Consider the following 15,136-nt stretch of genomic DNA (forward strand, 5'->3'; position numbering starts at 1 on the left):
CCTCTGCTAACAGCCCTACATGTAACCTCCAGTGCTGCCCCCCCCACCCCTTTTTGCTCACCCGTACGTCCACCTAGTGCGGGCATGATCCGACACCACAATTGCCAAGTACTCAACGTCCACCACCCCTGCCAGCAACGTTCTATCCATACAAAAAAGTCAATTCGGAAGTACACTTTGTGTACATGGGGGAAAGACTGAGCGCCCCTTCGCTCTCAACCGCCCAAACCTCAACAGATCCAGCCCCCCCATATGTTCCATAAACCCCTTTAGTTCCTTTGCTGCTGCCGACACCCTCCCTGTAACTCCCTCGAACTCGACCGATCCAGCCTTGGATCTTTTGCCATATAGTCCCGTCCGTCTCTCTCTCTCTCTCTTTTTCTCTCTCTCTCTCTTTTTCTCTCTCTCTCTCTCTCTCTTTTTCTCTCTCTTTCTTCCCCTAATAATCAGCCGATGCAAGTCCAGGTCGGGGATCTTCCCCAGTACCCACCTCATGAACTATGTTGTCACAGTTTGGAGCACAAATGCTCACCAGCACCAGTCACCCATAACCCTTCCTGGCCAGCCTACGTCCCGTGCCTCCATGGGTGCCCACCGTCATCGATCCTCCCCACATCACCTTTTAACAACCCTCCCCTGTCGGCACCTAGCATCCGTACCCCCCCACCCCCCTCAACCATTCTCCTAGTGCAAACTTTACATTCCCCACAAAGAGAAGAACAACCCACCATCCCCCATTAAGAACAAAACAAATCCAGAACAGCCCAACGACCCCTAACCCAGTACAAAAGTGATTCATACAAAACACAAAAGCACCAAAATACAAAACAGGAACATCTCCTCCAGAGTTCAATGTCCTCCTCCTGCCAGTCCATTGTCTCTGACAAACTCCAGTGCCTCCTCTGGCGACCAAAACTAAAGTTTCCCGGCCTTCATACGTTACCCACAAGCACGGCGGTTAAAGCATGCCGAACTTCACCACCTTCTTCAAGAGGGTGTCTTCACTTTGTTGAAGCTCGCTCTCCTTTTGGCCAGCTCCGCACACAGGTCCTGATAAACGCGCAACTCACTACCTTCCCAGGTGCAGAGCCTCGTCTGCCTGGCCCACCTCAAAATCCGCTCCTTATCCAAGAACCGGTGTGGGCGCACCACCATCGCCCTCAGCGGCTCGTTCCCTTGCAGCTTCGTCATCTGTGCTTGAGCGCCTGTCCACCTCCAAGGGCTGAGCAAATGCCCCTTCACCCAGCAGCTTCTCAAACATCTGTGCCACATATGCACCTGTGTCCACTCCTTTGCTGCCCCCCCCCCCCCGGCAGGCCAATGATCCGAATGTGATCTATTTTCCAGGTCCTCCACCTTCTCCTGCAACCTGCTTTATTGATCTCGCATCAACCCCATCTCCACTGCCATCGAAGCAAGTTGCTCCTCGTGCTCCCCCACCACCTCCTCCACCTTCTGGATCACCTGGCCCTGGGCCTCTAACCTCATCTCCATGCGGTCAATCCCCATCTTTATCAGGTCCACCACCCTGGCCTGGTCCTCTGGTTTCGCACACTGGGCTAAATCGCTGGCTTTGAAAGCAGACCAAGGCAGGCCAGCAGCACGGTTCAATTCCTGTACCAGCCTCCCCGAACAGACGCCGGAATGTGGCGACTAGGGGCTTTTCACAGTAACTTCATTTGAAGCCTACTTGTGACAATAAGCGATTTTCATTTCTCCAGGTTCTCCTTCCTCTGCTGGGCAAATTTCTCGTGGAGGAAGTTCACTAGCTGATCCATCGACCACGGGGCAGGCAAGATCGGGCCTTGACCATCCGCAGTCTTCCTCCGTGTCGCAGGCACCACACCAGCTTTTGACCGTTATTCCTCCTTTTTCGACCACATGTAGTCCATGAACCCATACACTGGTGGGATACTCTCTTCTTCCACCCCGCCTGTGCCTTTTACAATCTCTCAGCCCTGCCTTTAGCCAGGGAAAAGGTCCAAAAAGTCCACCACACGTGCGACCATTCACACCATGGCCGCCACCGGAATTCCACTGTGCAAATTATGATTGATGCATTTGTGCGTCAAATGTTAAATGCCGAAGTGCTTAAAATTCTAATATGTCAATGGCGCAATGTCTGTTTTATCCTCAATGTGCTCTTAAAGAGTTGTGCAGTGTTGCGACTGAGGTATTAATGGAGTCAAAACGTTGACTGTAACCTAGTTGCATGATGATTGAAATTGCTAAAACTCTGTTGTAAAAGTCATTTTGCTGAGTCTAATTTGGATTGTGTGTACTATTTGCTCATGAGCAAAGGAGCGTTATTGGGAGCAGACGAGCACTGGCTCAGAAAACAGTCATCTCATTTAAAAAAAAATACACTTTAGTGAGACTATCGATACTGAGGTAGAGGGCCATAAATTGGCATCGAGCAAATACTTAACCAGATTTATGACTTGTAATCTCATTGTGGAGTAATGGATAAGACTAATGAAACTTCACACAACGGATCTGTATTGTCTGATAGAATGTCTAAAACACCCAGCTGCAAACATTTGCCAGCACTTCAGTGTCCAGCTTTGAAAATTGCTCAGCCTTAATTGTATCTTATAATGGAACATGGAAGGAAGTAACAGTCTAATCAAGAAGCTCGGATCGGGCATAGCATTTTTATCTGTAGCCTCGTTTCATTTGTTCCCTTATGCAGTCAGGCTGTCCACCGACCCCATAAGCTTTGAGTGTACACATCTCCTAAAATGTGTGTACAACCACATAACAGGCGGTAATTGGACAATGATTTCAAAATATGCTTGCATATATCGAGAATATTAATGATTTGAACTTGGATGTAAAGGGCATAATTCCGGCGCTGCAAATCTCTCACAATGCAGAAAGCAGTGAGGAGGATCGTTAACTGATTCAGGAGAGTATTGACAGGTAAAATAGGCTGACAGATGCCCGATGAAATTTGAAGCAGTGTCATACATTTTGGAATAGGCCAAGGCCTCGACAGAGAGATTTATTCAAATAATATCAAGGACTTTGGCTAGTTGGAGAAGCTGGCCTTGTCCTCCTCAAAGCAGAGAAGATTAATAAGAGGAGATCTTATAGAGCTGTTCAACGTTTCTGCAGGGCATTGATAGAATAAATAAGGCCAAGCTGCTTCCAGAAGGGTTGGTGTCGCAGATTTAAGGTGAGGATGACATGAGGAAACCTGTTTACAAAGCGAGTTGTTGTGATCTGGGAGAGTGGTGGAAGCAGGCGTAATTGCAACATTCAAAAGATAATTAAATAAATACTTGAAAGGAAAACGTGTGCTGGGCACTGAGGAACGAGCAGGGGAAGTGGGACTAATTGGATAGTTCTACTGAAGAACTGACAGGGGCATGATGGATCGAATGGCCCCCCCTATTCTGGAGCCTATAATTTGCAAGTTCGCCTCCACTATCTGTCTGGATTTCTACAAGGATTACTAAGAGCAGCAAAATGAATCAAACACAGGATAAATTGGTATCTAGATCACATCTGTGTTCTGGACAATACGATAAGAGATACACTATAATTTAAATGGTAGAAGGTTTGAATTGGAGTTCCCCAACTTAGTTTGTTTCTCCTATTGAAGGCGGACGAGTGCATCTTCATTACTCTTGCTCTTAAAAATATAAATCTACCCTTTCTGTACTTCACCCACCAACATGCATTCTCTAGTTACTTTGAATTGATAATCACAATCAGTGATATCTGTATAATTACGTAGGTGAGTAGTATCAATATAATTACAAGTGACAATGAACAGGCAATTTTACAGTATCTGTAGGTGCAGCTGTTAAGTCACATTTAGTAAACCCAGTTAGGTTTAAACTGCAGATATAGAGTGACACTCTGCATCGATAAGTGCAGGACAGACCTGAATCCTCCTCATAAGCATTGTCCTTTTCAGGCTGATTGTCTGTTGAAGCCTGGTATTATCCAGCTGCTCAATGGCAAGTTCACAAAATAAATTGATATTTAGGGCTCGGATTACTGCCAGAACAGCAGGCAAGCAAATTTGCTAATTTAACTTGAAGCATTTATTTCTCTCTCTCTCTCTCTCTCTCTCTCTCTCTCTCAAATTTGGCTACGGTGGGGAGGGAGGGGAATGGACCGAGGTAGAGTGCTCTTTTGGCGGGTCGGTGCAGTCACGATGGGCCAAAGGGCCTCCTTCTGCACTGCAGGGATTCTACAATTGCATGAAATGGTCAGTATCCCCTCACAAAATGTGTACTTATTCTCTCTCCGCTTCGTCCAGGATGGGAAATACGATGTCGGTGGAGGGGAAAAGTTTGATTCCTTGACGGACCTGGTGGAGCATTACAAAAAAAACCCGATGGTGGAAACCTTGGGCACAGTCCTGCAGCTCAAACAGGTAATGAGGCACCCTGACTCAGGAAGGGGCAAATACAGTGCAAAAAAAGCAGCATGATTCTAAAAAAAACATTCTCGATGGAGGAACAAGATACTAAACTGCGTTAGTTGCCTCGCTTTAGTGTGTTGCTCAGCATTGTACTACTGTGGTATGGGCACTAGATGGCACTAATTATTAATGCTAAAAACTTGCTCCAATAGTGAAGACTGTGACGAGGGTTTACAATGCTACATAAACCAACAATGAAGCCTGCAAGACTCCCAACCCAGCTTAATCCTGATTTCCTGACCTTTAAACTGCTGGAGGGGTATGCACCTAGGTGGAAGGGATATCATTTTACTTTCCCAATGGAATGTTGGGAATCAGAATTATTATAGCACAATTCTGAACAGTTGGCGCTACCTCAGCTCTCGCACGTTAGTGGTCAGCTGTGGGTCGCACGTTAGTGGTCAGCTGTGGGTCGCACGTTAGTGGTCAGCTGTGGGTCGCACGTTAGTGGTCAGCTGTGGGTCGCACGTTAGTGGTCAGCTGTGGGTTGCACGTTAATGGTCAGCTGTGGGTCGCACGTTAGTGATCAGCTATGGTTCGCACGTTAGTGGTCAGCTGTGGGTCGCACGTTAGTGGTCAGCTGTGGGTCGCACATTAGTGGTCAGCTGTGGGTCGCACGTTAGTAGTCAGCTGTGGGTTGCACATTAGTGGTCAGCTGTGGGTTGCACATTAATGGTCAGCTGTGGGTCGCATGTTAGTGGTCAGCTGTGGGTCGCACGTTAGTGGTCAGCTGTGGGTCGCACATTAGTGGTCAGCTGTGGGTCACGCGTTCGTGGTCAGCTGCGGGTCGCACGTTAGTGGTCGGCTGCGGGTCGCACGTTAGTGGTCGGCTGCGGGTCGCACGTTAGTGGTCGGCTGCGGGTCGCACGTTAGTGGTCGGCTGCGGGTCGCACGTTAGTGGTCGGCTGCGGGTCGCACGTTAGTGGTCGGCTGTGGGCCGCACGTTAGTGGTCGGCTGCGGGTCGCACGTTAGTGGTCGGCTGTGGGCCGCACGTTAGTGGTCAGCTGCGGGTCGCACGTTTGTAGTCAGCTGCGGGTCGCATGTTAGTGGTCAGCTGTGGGTTGCACGTTAGTGGTCAGCTGTGGGTTGCACGTTAGTGGTCAGCTGTGGGTTGCACGTTAGTGGTCAGCTGTGGGTGGCACGTTAGTGATCAGCTGTGGGTTGCACGTTAGTGGTCAGCTGTGGGTTGCACGTTAGTGGTCAGCTGTGGGTGGCACGTTAGTGATCAGCTGTGGGTCGCACGTTGGCCAGCTGTGGGTTGCACGTTAGTGGTCAGCTGTGGGTGGCACGTTAGTGATCAGCTGTGGGTCGCACGTTGGCCAGCTGCGGGTTGCACGTTAGTGATCAGCTGTGGGTCGCACGTTGGCCAGCTGCGGGTCGCACGTTAGTGGTCAGCTGCGGATAAATTACTTGACTCAAAGGCTTGTGGATCTTTGGAATTCTGTATCCCAGAGGGTTGTGGAGACACTATCGTTGATCATATTTAAGGCTGAGTTAGACAGATGTTTTTGTTTTTCGGAATTGAGGGTAGGAGGAACAGCAGGAAAGTGCTGAAGTCTGGGGTTAGTTATGACTGTTTTGAATTGTGGAGCAGGCTTGTCCAGCCACACAGGGGTTCCTGTTTATGGTGTTCTTGTGTGAAGTGATGGCATAGTGGTCCTGCCACTTGGCTAGTAATCCAGTGTCCAGACTAACGCTCTGGGTACATGTGTTCAAATCCCATCTTGGCAGCTAATGGACTTTAAATTCAATTTAAAAATTCAATTGATTTAATAAATCATGAATTGATAGTGACTATGGAACTGCTGTCGTCAAAAACCTCTCTGGTTCACTGCTATACTTTAGAGAAAACAATCTGCTATCCTGAGCCTAATCTAGTCTGCGTGTGGGTGGCACAGCAGCACGGTGGTTAGCACTATTGCTTCACAGCGCCAGGGTCCCAGGTTCGATTCCCGGCTTGGATCACTGTCTGTGCGGAGTCTGCACGTTCTCCCCGTCCTGTTGGGTTTCCTCCGGGTGCTCCGGTTTCCTCCCACAAGTCCCGAAAGACGTGCTTTTAGGTGAATTGGACATTCTGAATTCTCCCTCTGTGTACCCGAACAGGCGCCAGAATGTGGCGACTCGGGGATTTTCACAGTAACTTCATTGCAGTGTTAATGTAAAACTACTTGTGACAATTAAGATTATTATTATGTGACCCCAGACCTGCATCAATGGGGTTGTCTCATAATTGCCCTCTGAAATGCCCCTAGGAAGCAATTTGGGTAGACCAAAAAGTCAAAGTAGATAGACTGCAGCGGTTCAGGAACATGGTTCTCAAAAATGCCTTTTTGAGGGCATTTAGGGATGGGCAACAAATGCTGGCCTTGCCAGCAACACCCACACAGGGAATGTTAAAAATGCTTTTGACAGCAGAATAAAGGAAATAGGACTGATGTGGAGAAGGTGCTGCGGCAAGATAAATTCCCAGTTGGTGTTAATTGAATTTGGACTCTGGACATGTCATTCCCACCAACAAATAATGAGCCTTTTGTTACTGTTTTTCTCAATGCACTCAATGTCTAAATGAATAGATGTGTTCTATGGCAACAATGATCTCCAATTAAAGCTTAGATTTAGTGTAATGAGCATACTGCTTCAGGGACTTTATACAGATTGATTCCTAATAAGCAATCTGAGTCCTCACTATGATGGGCTCTGATTGGATTGTATTCCAGTTGCATGGCAGATGAAGGGTTTATTAATGTCATGTTGCTCGAAGCACAAGGATTAGTGCTGTGCTCATCAGGTCACGATAGTGCATTATTTATGTTTTTATATTTAAACTAAAATGTGGCTTCAGACAAGACTAGAACCGAATGGACTAGTTATTATCTTGCACTGAAAGGAATTTACGATGTGAAAAATCATTGAAATCCAGTCCAACTCTTAATAGATGTGGAAGAGACTGGGCGGCGCAGTTTGTAAAAAGTTTCCTGTCCCGTCGTGTCCCCCCCCCCCTTCCCCCTCCTCAACCAGTGTACCTGAGCAAATTCCTATTGGTGTAACACTGAAATGGCCCATGAGTTAGGGAGACATAGAAGATGGGAGGAAAAGTGCGTAAATAAAGGAGGCGGGGGTGGTCTGTTTGCAAATTGATTTTAGTCTTCCTCTTTGCCCCTGCAGCCACTGAACACAACACGAATTAATGCAGCGGAGATCGAAAGCCGTGTGAGGGAACTGAGCAAGCCAGCTGAGATGATGGACAAGGTGAAGCAAGGATTCTGGGAAGAGTTTGAGGTAAATATTTCTGTTCACTTGGCAAGTTGAAGACCAACTGGGCCCGAAAGGAGGGATGTATTGGATTAGTGGACTGCTCATTCACTCTGGCACCTGGGTTTCATTCTGCTGCAGCCTGTGAAATGGAAACCTAAACTCTAAGGACCCCGTAGTAAATTTAAAACTGAATTTTCCACGCTTAGATAAGAATTTTAGTGTTAGTGTTGCTCTCAAAGATCAGTTCTTTAGAGAATTGTGACTGTTAATGCTTAAGTCGCATTCTCTGATGAATGGCTTCCGGAGCTGATTATGAGTCAATGAATTCATCAGTGTTGGAAAATGAATTACCAGTTAAAATCACCTGCTGGTTTGTGATTGAGATTTTTGCCATTTTAATGTCTCTTGTTAATTCGACATCCTTGACTTGTCAGGGTCAGTAAATCATTCACTGGTATCTTCTGTCTCTTGTTTTTAAAAGGGGGAATAGAAAAAGATGAATGGAAAGGGGGAGAAAAGTAGACTGATAATTTTTTTTTGTCTAGTCCACTCTATAAGGAGCATGATCCAGCGACGAGGCTTGAGTCTGCGTCAGGGAAAATTAACAACCATCTTTTTCAATTTACCGTATGGTTTGCTTCCAAATTATTCATCCAGCTGCTGTTTTGAATATTAAGAATAATCGAGGGCAGCACGGTGGCGCAGTGGGTTAGCCCTGCAGCCTCACGTGCCGAGGTCCCGGTTCAATCCCGGCTCTGGGTCACTGTCTGTGTCGAGTTTGCACATTCTCCCCATGTCTGCGTGGGTTTCGCCCCCACAGCCTAGAGATGTGTAAGATAGGTGGATTGGCCACGCTAAATTGCCCCTTAATTGGAAAAAATGAATTAGGTACACTAAAAAAAAATTTTTTTAAAGAATCAAAATTCCTAGAAATCTAAAATTAAAACATAAATCGCGGGAATTGCAAAGTGTGTTGTCAGAAAGGGAGATGAACGTTTTGGGTGTTGTGCAAAGTGTGTTGTCGGAAAGGGAGATGAAAGTTTTGGGTGTTGTATCAGTCATGATTCTAACTAAAGATATTTCACTCGGTGTTCCTGTTTTGCAGGCGCTGGCCGCCTACTGTATACGGCCAGCATTTTCTCTCTTTATTTAATACACTGAGTGATGTTGCATACACTCAGATCCATACTGCGGTGTGCATGTTTTTATTTTAAACGGTCAGTTTTTTTTAATATGCCTTTTGGATAGCATTACAGTGAACGCAGATGTTTTGAGTTCAGGATCGTCAATGTTCTGAGCATTCTGTCAGCTCTACAATCCCTGGAGTGACTTGTGAATGACAGCCAGCTGTTATCCTCTATCAAACTATCTACACTGCTGCCAAACCACTTCCCTGTAGCACCTGGCTACCATCAAACTCTGCCATTTTTAATTATTTTACAGAAATGAGTAAACTCTGGCCGCAAACTCTTAAAATACAGTCGTTTAAAAAAAACCCTAATAAATTTCACGGCCTGCCTTTCTTTCTCCTTTCAATTTCGGATTATGGTTCCCTTTGTGACAATTGCCGTGCACCGTGTCACCCAAGAGAGTATCTCTACGTTGTCCAGTGTAATGTGAAGAATTGCAGTCATGCCTAAACTTGGCCCCACCTGCCATTCCATCTTGTGCAGGATTCCTGTGTGATTAATGGGAACTGCGGCTGCTTGTTTTTATTTTCAATCCCTCGTCACCAAAGGGAGCTGCAGCCAATTGTGGTTCTGTTCTATCGTTATATAAAATGGTGGCTGTTCAACCCAAACCTATTGTGTTGCAGACACTACAACAGCAGGAGTGTAAGCTCCTCTACAGCAGAAAGGAAGGACAGCGGCCCGAAAACAAAAACAAGAATCGCTATAAGAACATCCTGCCCTGTGAGTATAGCACTACGATCCTAGTTGGTGTTATTTTTTTTTTTTAATTTTGAAATAAATTTAGAGTACCCAATTAATTTTTTCCCATTAAGGGGCAATTTAGCGTGGCCAATTCACTTAGCCTGCACATCTTTGGGTTGCGGGGACGAAACCCACGTAAACACGGGGAGAATGTGCAAACTCCACACGGACCCAGAGCCGGGATCGAAGCTGGGACCTCGGCGCCGTTAGGCAGCAGCGCTAACCCACTGCGCCATCGTGCTGCCCCTAGTTGGTGTTATAGCTAGACGGGTAGATCCCAGAATGGCTCAAAAGACCAGAACATTTTACTTCGATGTAAAGGAACAGGGCCACTAATTAGTTTTAACAACAATAAGTTTTTTCATCAAACATGAAAAAATTGGATTAATAATAATAAAAATGTTTTTATTGTCACAAGTAGGCTTACATTACCACAATGTAGTTACTGTGCAATGAAGTTACTGTGAAAATCCCGCACCTGTTCGGGTACACGGAGATTTCAAAATTCTCAGCCGGTACGGGAATTGAACCCACGCTCCTTTACTCCCCCCTTATCTTAACAAATACACTGATTTTAAGATTAACACAGATTACAAAGTACTTCTTAAACTACATGGTCTCATTAACACATGGTCTCTTTAAACGTACAGATTGACTGGTCAAATACACACACAGTCCGCTCTGAAACCTAGTTAGTGTATGTTAGTTTTTCCTCAGCATCTCCCCCAGATGATGGTCACGTGAGAGTTTCAAAGTCCACTCCCTAAACGTGCTTTAAAATCTTCTTTCACAATCATGCTTTTAATTAGCGATTTGCGTTCCTAAATCCGGTCTGGATTTTCCAAATTACTCTGCTTCCGCTCCACTTTTAAAAATGAATCAAGTATCCAAGATTTTCAACTCCCCTTTAGAATTTCTTTGTCTTAACTGCTGTACAAATAGTTCATAATTTTTTTAACTCTTGATTCCCAGACTCTATTAAAATGGCATCGAACTTTTGTTTTACCTCTGAAGTCTGCTTCCCCCCTTTAATTCTGGTTACTGCAACTGTCGTTTTAACTCTGAACACTTTTTTTTTTACTTTTCCCCGTTCATTCTCTTAAACAATACCTTGGTCTCTGTTCTCTTAACTTCAATCTTCAGACATTCTTCATGTCCCAATTCTTTGGTTATCTGGACAATACCTGGTTCCTTAGGAAGCCTGCCCTGTTGCAGCTCCCTGCTCTTGTCGGGTATTTCTTCTGGCGAAGTTGAGAGATATTCACTCCTCAGTGTCCTGTCTCCAACTGCAATATATCTGGCTAAGACTAAAACTTAAAAGCCCTCCTACCTTAAAAGGCCCCCAGTCGCTAAGCAACCACTGCTACTTTCATTTATTCTTCACGCTGTAACCCTCTCTAAGTACAATAGTAACACAGTTGGAATTGAAACCATCTTTGATACATACAAAACCTATTTCCAGCAAGAATCTCATTATAGGTTTTACCCATCCAGGCTCAGAAACATTAAATGAAACCCACTTCATTCTTTACCTTCTTTCTAATGTTTGCTAATACAAATATTAATCCCTTAAAGCCACCTTTGCTTTCATAACAACAAACTGACTTAATCCATCATGTTGCGTTTTCTTCCCCCACTTGTGCTCGTTGCATTGGTGACCTTTGACTACTGACTTGCCTCTCATAGGATGGTTTCCAGTCCCAAAACCAACTGCCTTTTCAGTAGAAAATTGCCTTTTGTGCAGGGCTTTCTTGATAGTTGTTTTGGCAATTAACTGTTCACATATTAGACTTTTCGGGAAACAGCGGTTGAATGAGGCAACATTATCTGCATTCTCTTGAGTATGTCTTGTCTAATTCTCTCAGAAGAGGAAATTGCCTAGTAAGCATTTACAACATCGCAGTATTAAGTCGTTTGGCACCTAACAACAATTATTTCTTCCTTCTAGTTGATCACACTCGAGTGGTCCTCCATGATGGAGACGTGAATGAATCTGGTTCTGATTACATCAATGCCAACTTCATTACGGTAACTATTTATGACGGTACATAGTTAACTGGAAGAAGATTTTGGTTTGACAAAATTGTAGAAGGCAGCAGATAAGGAGGATAGGAATCGGTTTGCTTTGTCCTGGTTGGTGTTGAACTTGTGTTATTGAAGCTGCAGTCATCCAGGCAAGTGAAAATATTATAACACGTACCTTACTTACACCTTGTAAGCGGTAGGAAACCTTTGGGAGGTAAGTCACTCACCACAGAATACTGAACCTCTGATCTGTTCTTGTAGCTATAGTATGTGTGTGGATAAGGCAGTAGTGTAGTGGTATTGTCACAGGACGAGTAATCCAGAGACCGAGAGTCATGCTCTGAGGACCTGGGTTCGAATCCGACATGGGCAGATGGTGAAATTTGAATTCAACAAAAATCTGGAATTAAAAGTCAAAAGGTGGCCATAAAACCATTGTTGGTTGTCGTAAAAATCCATCTGGTTCACTAATGTCCTTTAGTGAAGGAAATCTGTCGTCCTTACCTGAACTGGCTTACAGGGGGGGGGTTTAGACCAGTTTGAGATGGCCATTGCCTGGCATTTGTGTGGCTCTAGTGTCCTTGGTTAGCTTGAATGCTTATTAGACCTTGTGGACACAGACTGCTTCATTGCCTGAGAAATTGTGAATGGTGCTGAGCACAGTGCAAACATTTCTGTCCTTATGCTGGAGGGAATACCATTGATGAAGCAGCTGAAGAGGGCTGGGACGAGGACACTACCCTCAGGAATTCCTGCAGCAATGTTTTGGGGCTGTAATGATTGGCTTCCAACAACCACAACTATCTTTCTTTGTGTTCCAGTCTGATTCCAGTCAGTGGAGAGTTTACCCACCACCCAATTCATATTGACTTCTATTTTATTAAGGTTCCTTGATGCCACACTCAGCCAAATGCTGCCTTAATGTCAAGAACAATTTGTTAATGTCTCAGGAAGTTTGTTAGAAAAAAAATCAGATATTTGGTGTTCGAAGGGACATTGTAGCATCAAGAGGGTAATTAACATTAACAGGTAAGAGTTAACATTTATGCCTGTTTACATTGAAGAAATTATTTACACCAATGGCCACTGGTGGTCCACTTTAGTTTTCTATAATACAACAGCAAACTGAATAGCACCATTCACATGGGAAAATGTCTCGAAATACTGAGCCAAAGCAGGAGAGATAGGTGGGTGGCTGGATTTTACAGAGAGAGATGGTGAGGCAGAGGTATTTAAGGATATCCACCACCCCCACACTCTGGAATGCTGTGTCACTGACAGAGGCAAATTGATTTCAGGGAGGGGGCATGACGGGAGAAGGATCACATGGCACTGATGCCTTGGCCATATGTTTTTCTGAACCAGCATTGCAGCAGCAATAGATTTGCTATTTATCTCATTGGCTGTTTGTCATGTGAGAGTACCATTTAAGAAATGGATGTTTATCAAATAGCTGCAGTGATGTCAGAGTGTGGGTGGAGCTGGGCTGTCTGTCTGCTTTACTTTCGTTTTTGAGCTAGCAGCTACAGTGTGCAGTGTGTTTTAGTTCCGTTTTCCGAGTTGAAGAAGCTGCAGTCACAGCAAGAAGGTGAATTGATCTCTCTCTGCAATCTAAAAACTGTCTCCAGATCATTTGAGGATTTCAAAGTAATACCTGTTTCTGTAGAGAATTTAAACCTGCTGTCTTTCTGTAAAAAGGGTCTTTTGGACTTATGGATGTTGTTAGGAAAGTTATGAAGGGTTACTTATGGAATATTGTATCTGTGGGGATTGTTGGTGTTGGTACTTAGTAAGATGTTTACTGTGGGTTTATAAAGTGTTAACTGGATTCATAAATAAACATGGGTTTGTTTTTAAAGTACTTTAGATTTCTGTTGCATCACACCTGTAAAGTAGGCCCTTGTGCTCCCCATAACCACAATCTATTAAAAGTCGTGGGTCAGGTGAACTCCATGATACACTTTGGCATTCTCTAAACCCTGGCCCATAACAGTTTGCTGTGTAAAATAATAAAATCACATTTGTTTACATTAGTGACTGCACTTCTAAAGTAACTCATTGACGGGAAGCATTTCAGGACATCCAAAGGGCATTGGGAACTATAGTATATAAATGAGAATTCTTTAAACCCTCTTCCATTTAATGATGGCAATTAGAACATAGGACATACAGTGCAGAAGGAGGCCATTCAGCCCACCGAGTCTGCACCAACCCACTTAAGCCCTCAATTGCACTATCCCCGTAACTCAATAACCCCTCCTAACCTTTTGGTCACTAAGGGCAAGTTATCATGGCCAATCCACCTAACCTGCACGTCTTTGGACTGTGGGAGTTAACTGGAGCACCCGGAGGAAACCCACGCAGAACTGGGAGAACGTGCAGACTCCGCACAGACAGTGACCCAGCAGGGAATCGAACCTGGGACCCTGGCGCTGTGAAGCCACAATGCAATTCACTGTGCCCCCATGCCGCCCGTTAGCTGTGCCCCCGCGCCGCCCGTTCGCTGTGCCCCCGCGCCGCCCGTTCGCTGTGCCCCCGCGCCGCCCGTTCGCTGTGCCCCCACGCCGCCCGTTAGCTGTGCCCCCGCGCCGCCCGTTAGCTGTGCCCCCGCGCCGCCCGTTAGCTGTGCCCCCACGCCGCCCGTTAGCTGTGCCCCCGCGCCGCCCGTTAGCTGTGCCCCCACGCCGCCCGTTAGCTGTGCCCCCGCGCCGCCCGTTCGCTGTGCCCCCGCGCCGCCCGTTCACTGTGCCCCCACGCCGCCCGTTAGCTGTGCCCCCGCGCCGCCCGTTCGCTGTGCCCCCGCGCCGCCCGTTCACTGTGCCCCCACGCCGCCCGTTAGCTGTGCCCCCGCGCCGCCCGTTCGCTGTGCCCCCGCGCCGCCCGTTCACTGTGCCCCCGCGCCGCCCGTTCACTGTGCCCCCGCGCCGCCCGTTCACTGTGCCCCCGCGCCGCCCGTTCACTGTGCCCCCGCGCCGCCCGTTAGCTGTGCCCCCGCGCCGCCCGTTAGCTGTGCCCCCGCGCCGCCCGTTCACTGTGCCCCCGCGCCGCCCGTTAGCTGTGCCCCCGCGCCGCCCGTTAGCTGTGCCCCCGCGCCGCCCGTTCGCTGTGCCCCCGCGCCGCCCGTTAGCTGTGCCCCCGCGCCGCCCGTTCGCTGTGCCCCCGCGCCGCCCGTTCGCTGTGCCGCCGTTCGCTGTGCCCCCGCGCCGCCCGTTCGCTGTGCCCCCGCGCCGCCCGTTAGCTGTGCCCCCGCGCCGCCCGTTCGCTGTGCCCCCGCGCCGCCCGTTCGCTGTGCCCCCGCGCCGCCCGTTCGCTGTGCCCCCGCGCCGCCCGTTCGCTGTGCCCCCGCGCCGCCCGTTCGCTGTGCCCCCGCGCCGCCCGTTCGCTGTGCCCCCGCGCCGCCCGTTCGCTGTGCCCCCGCGCCGCCCGGTCGCTGTGCCCCCGCGCCGCCTGTTCGCTGTGCCCCCGCGCCGCCTGTTCGCTGTG

At 47.3% G+C, this 15,136-nt stretch overlaps 1 protein-coding gene across 2 annotated transcripts in view; it reads left to right on the forward strand.

The window, feature by feature from the left end:
- ptpn11a (protein tyrosine phosphatase non-receptor type 11a) overlaps positions 1 to 15,136 on the forward strand; it is a 69,866-nt gene that overhangs the window by 19,761 nt on the left and 34,969 nt on the right. For both annotated transcript variants that reach the window (XR_005463450.1, XM_038819997.1), the window contains exons 5-8: positions 4,274 to 4,390; positions 7,605 to 7,718; positions 9,511 to 9,607; positions 11,577 to 11,656. Coding sequence is in view for 1 of the 2 variants with exons in the window: in XM_038819997.1 (XP_038675925.1) it covers positions 4,274 to 4,390; positions 7,605 to 7,718; positions 9,511 to 9,607; positions 11,577 to 11,656 (408 nt within the window). In the remaining variant the exon portion in view is untranslated. The remainder of the gene's footprint in view (positions 1 to 4,273; positions 4,391 to 7,604; positions 7,719 to 9,510; positions 9,608 to 11,576; positions 11,657 to 15,136) is intronic.

Source organism: Scyliorhinus canicula, chromosome 1 (assembly GCF_902713615.1).
Source record: "Scyliorhinus canicula chromosome 1, sScyCan1.1, whole genome shotgun sequence".
Classification (NCBI taxonomy): Eukaryota; Metazoa; Chordata; class Chondrichthyes; order Carcharhiniformes; family Scyliorhinidae; genus Scyliorhinus; species Scyliorhinus canicula.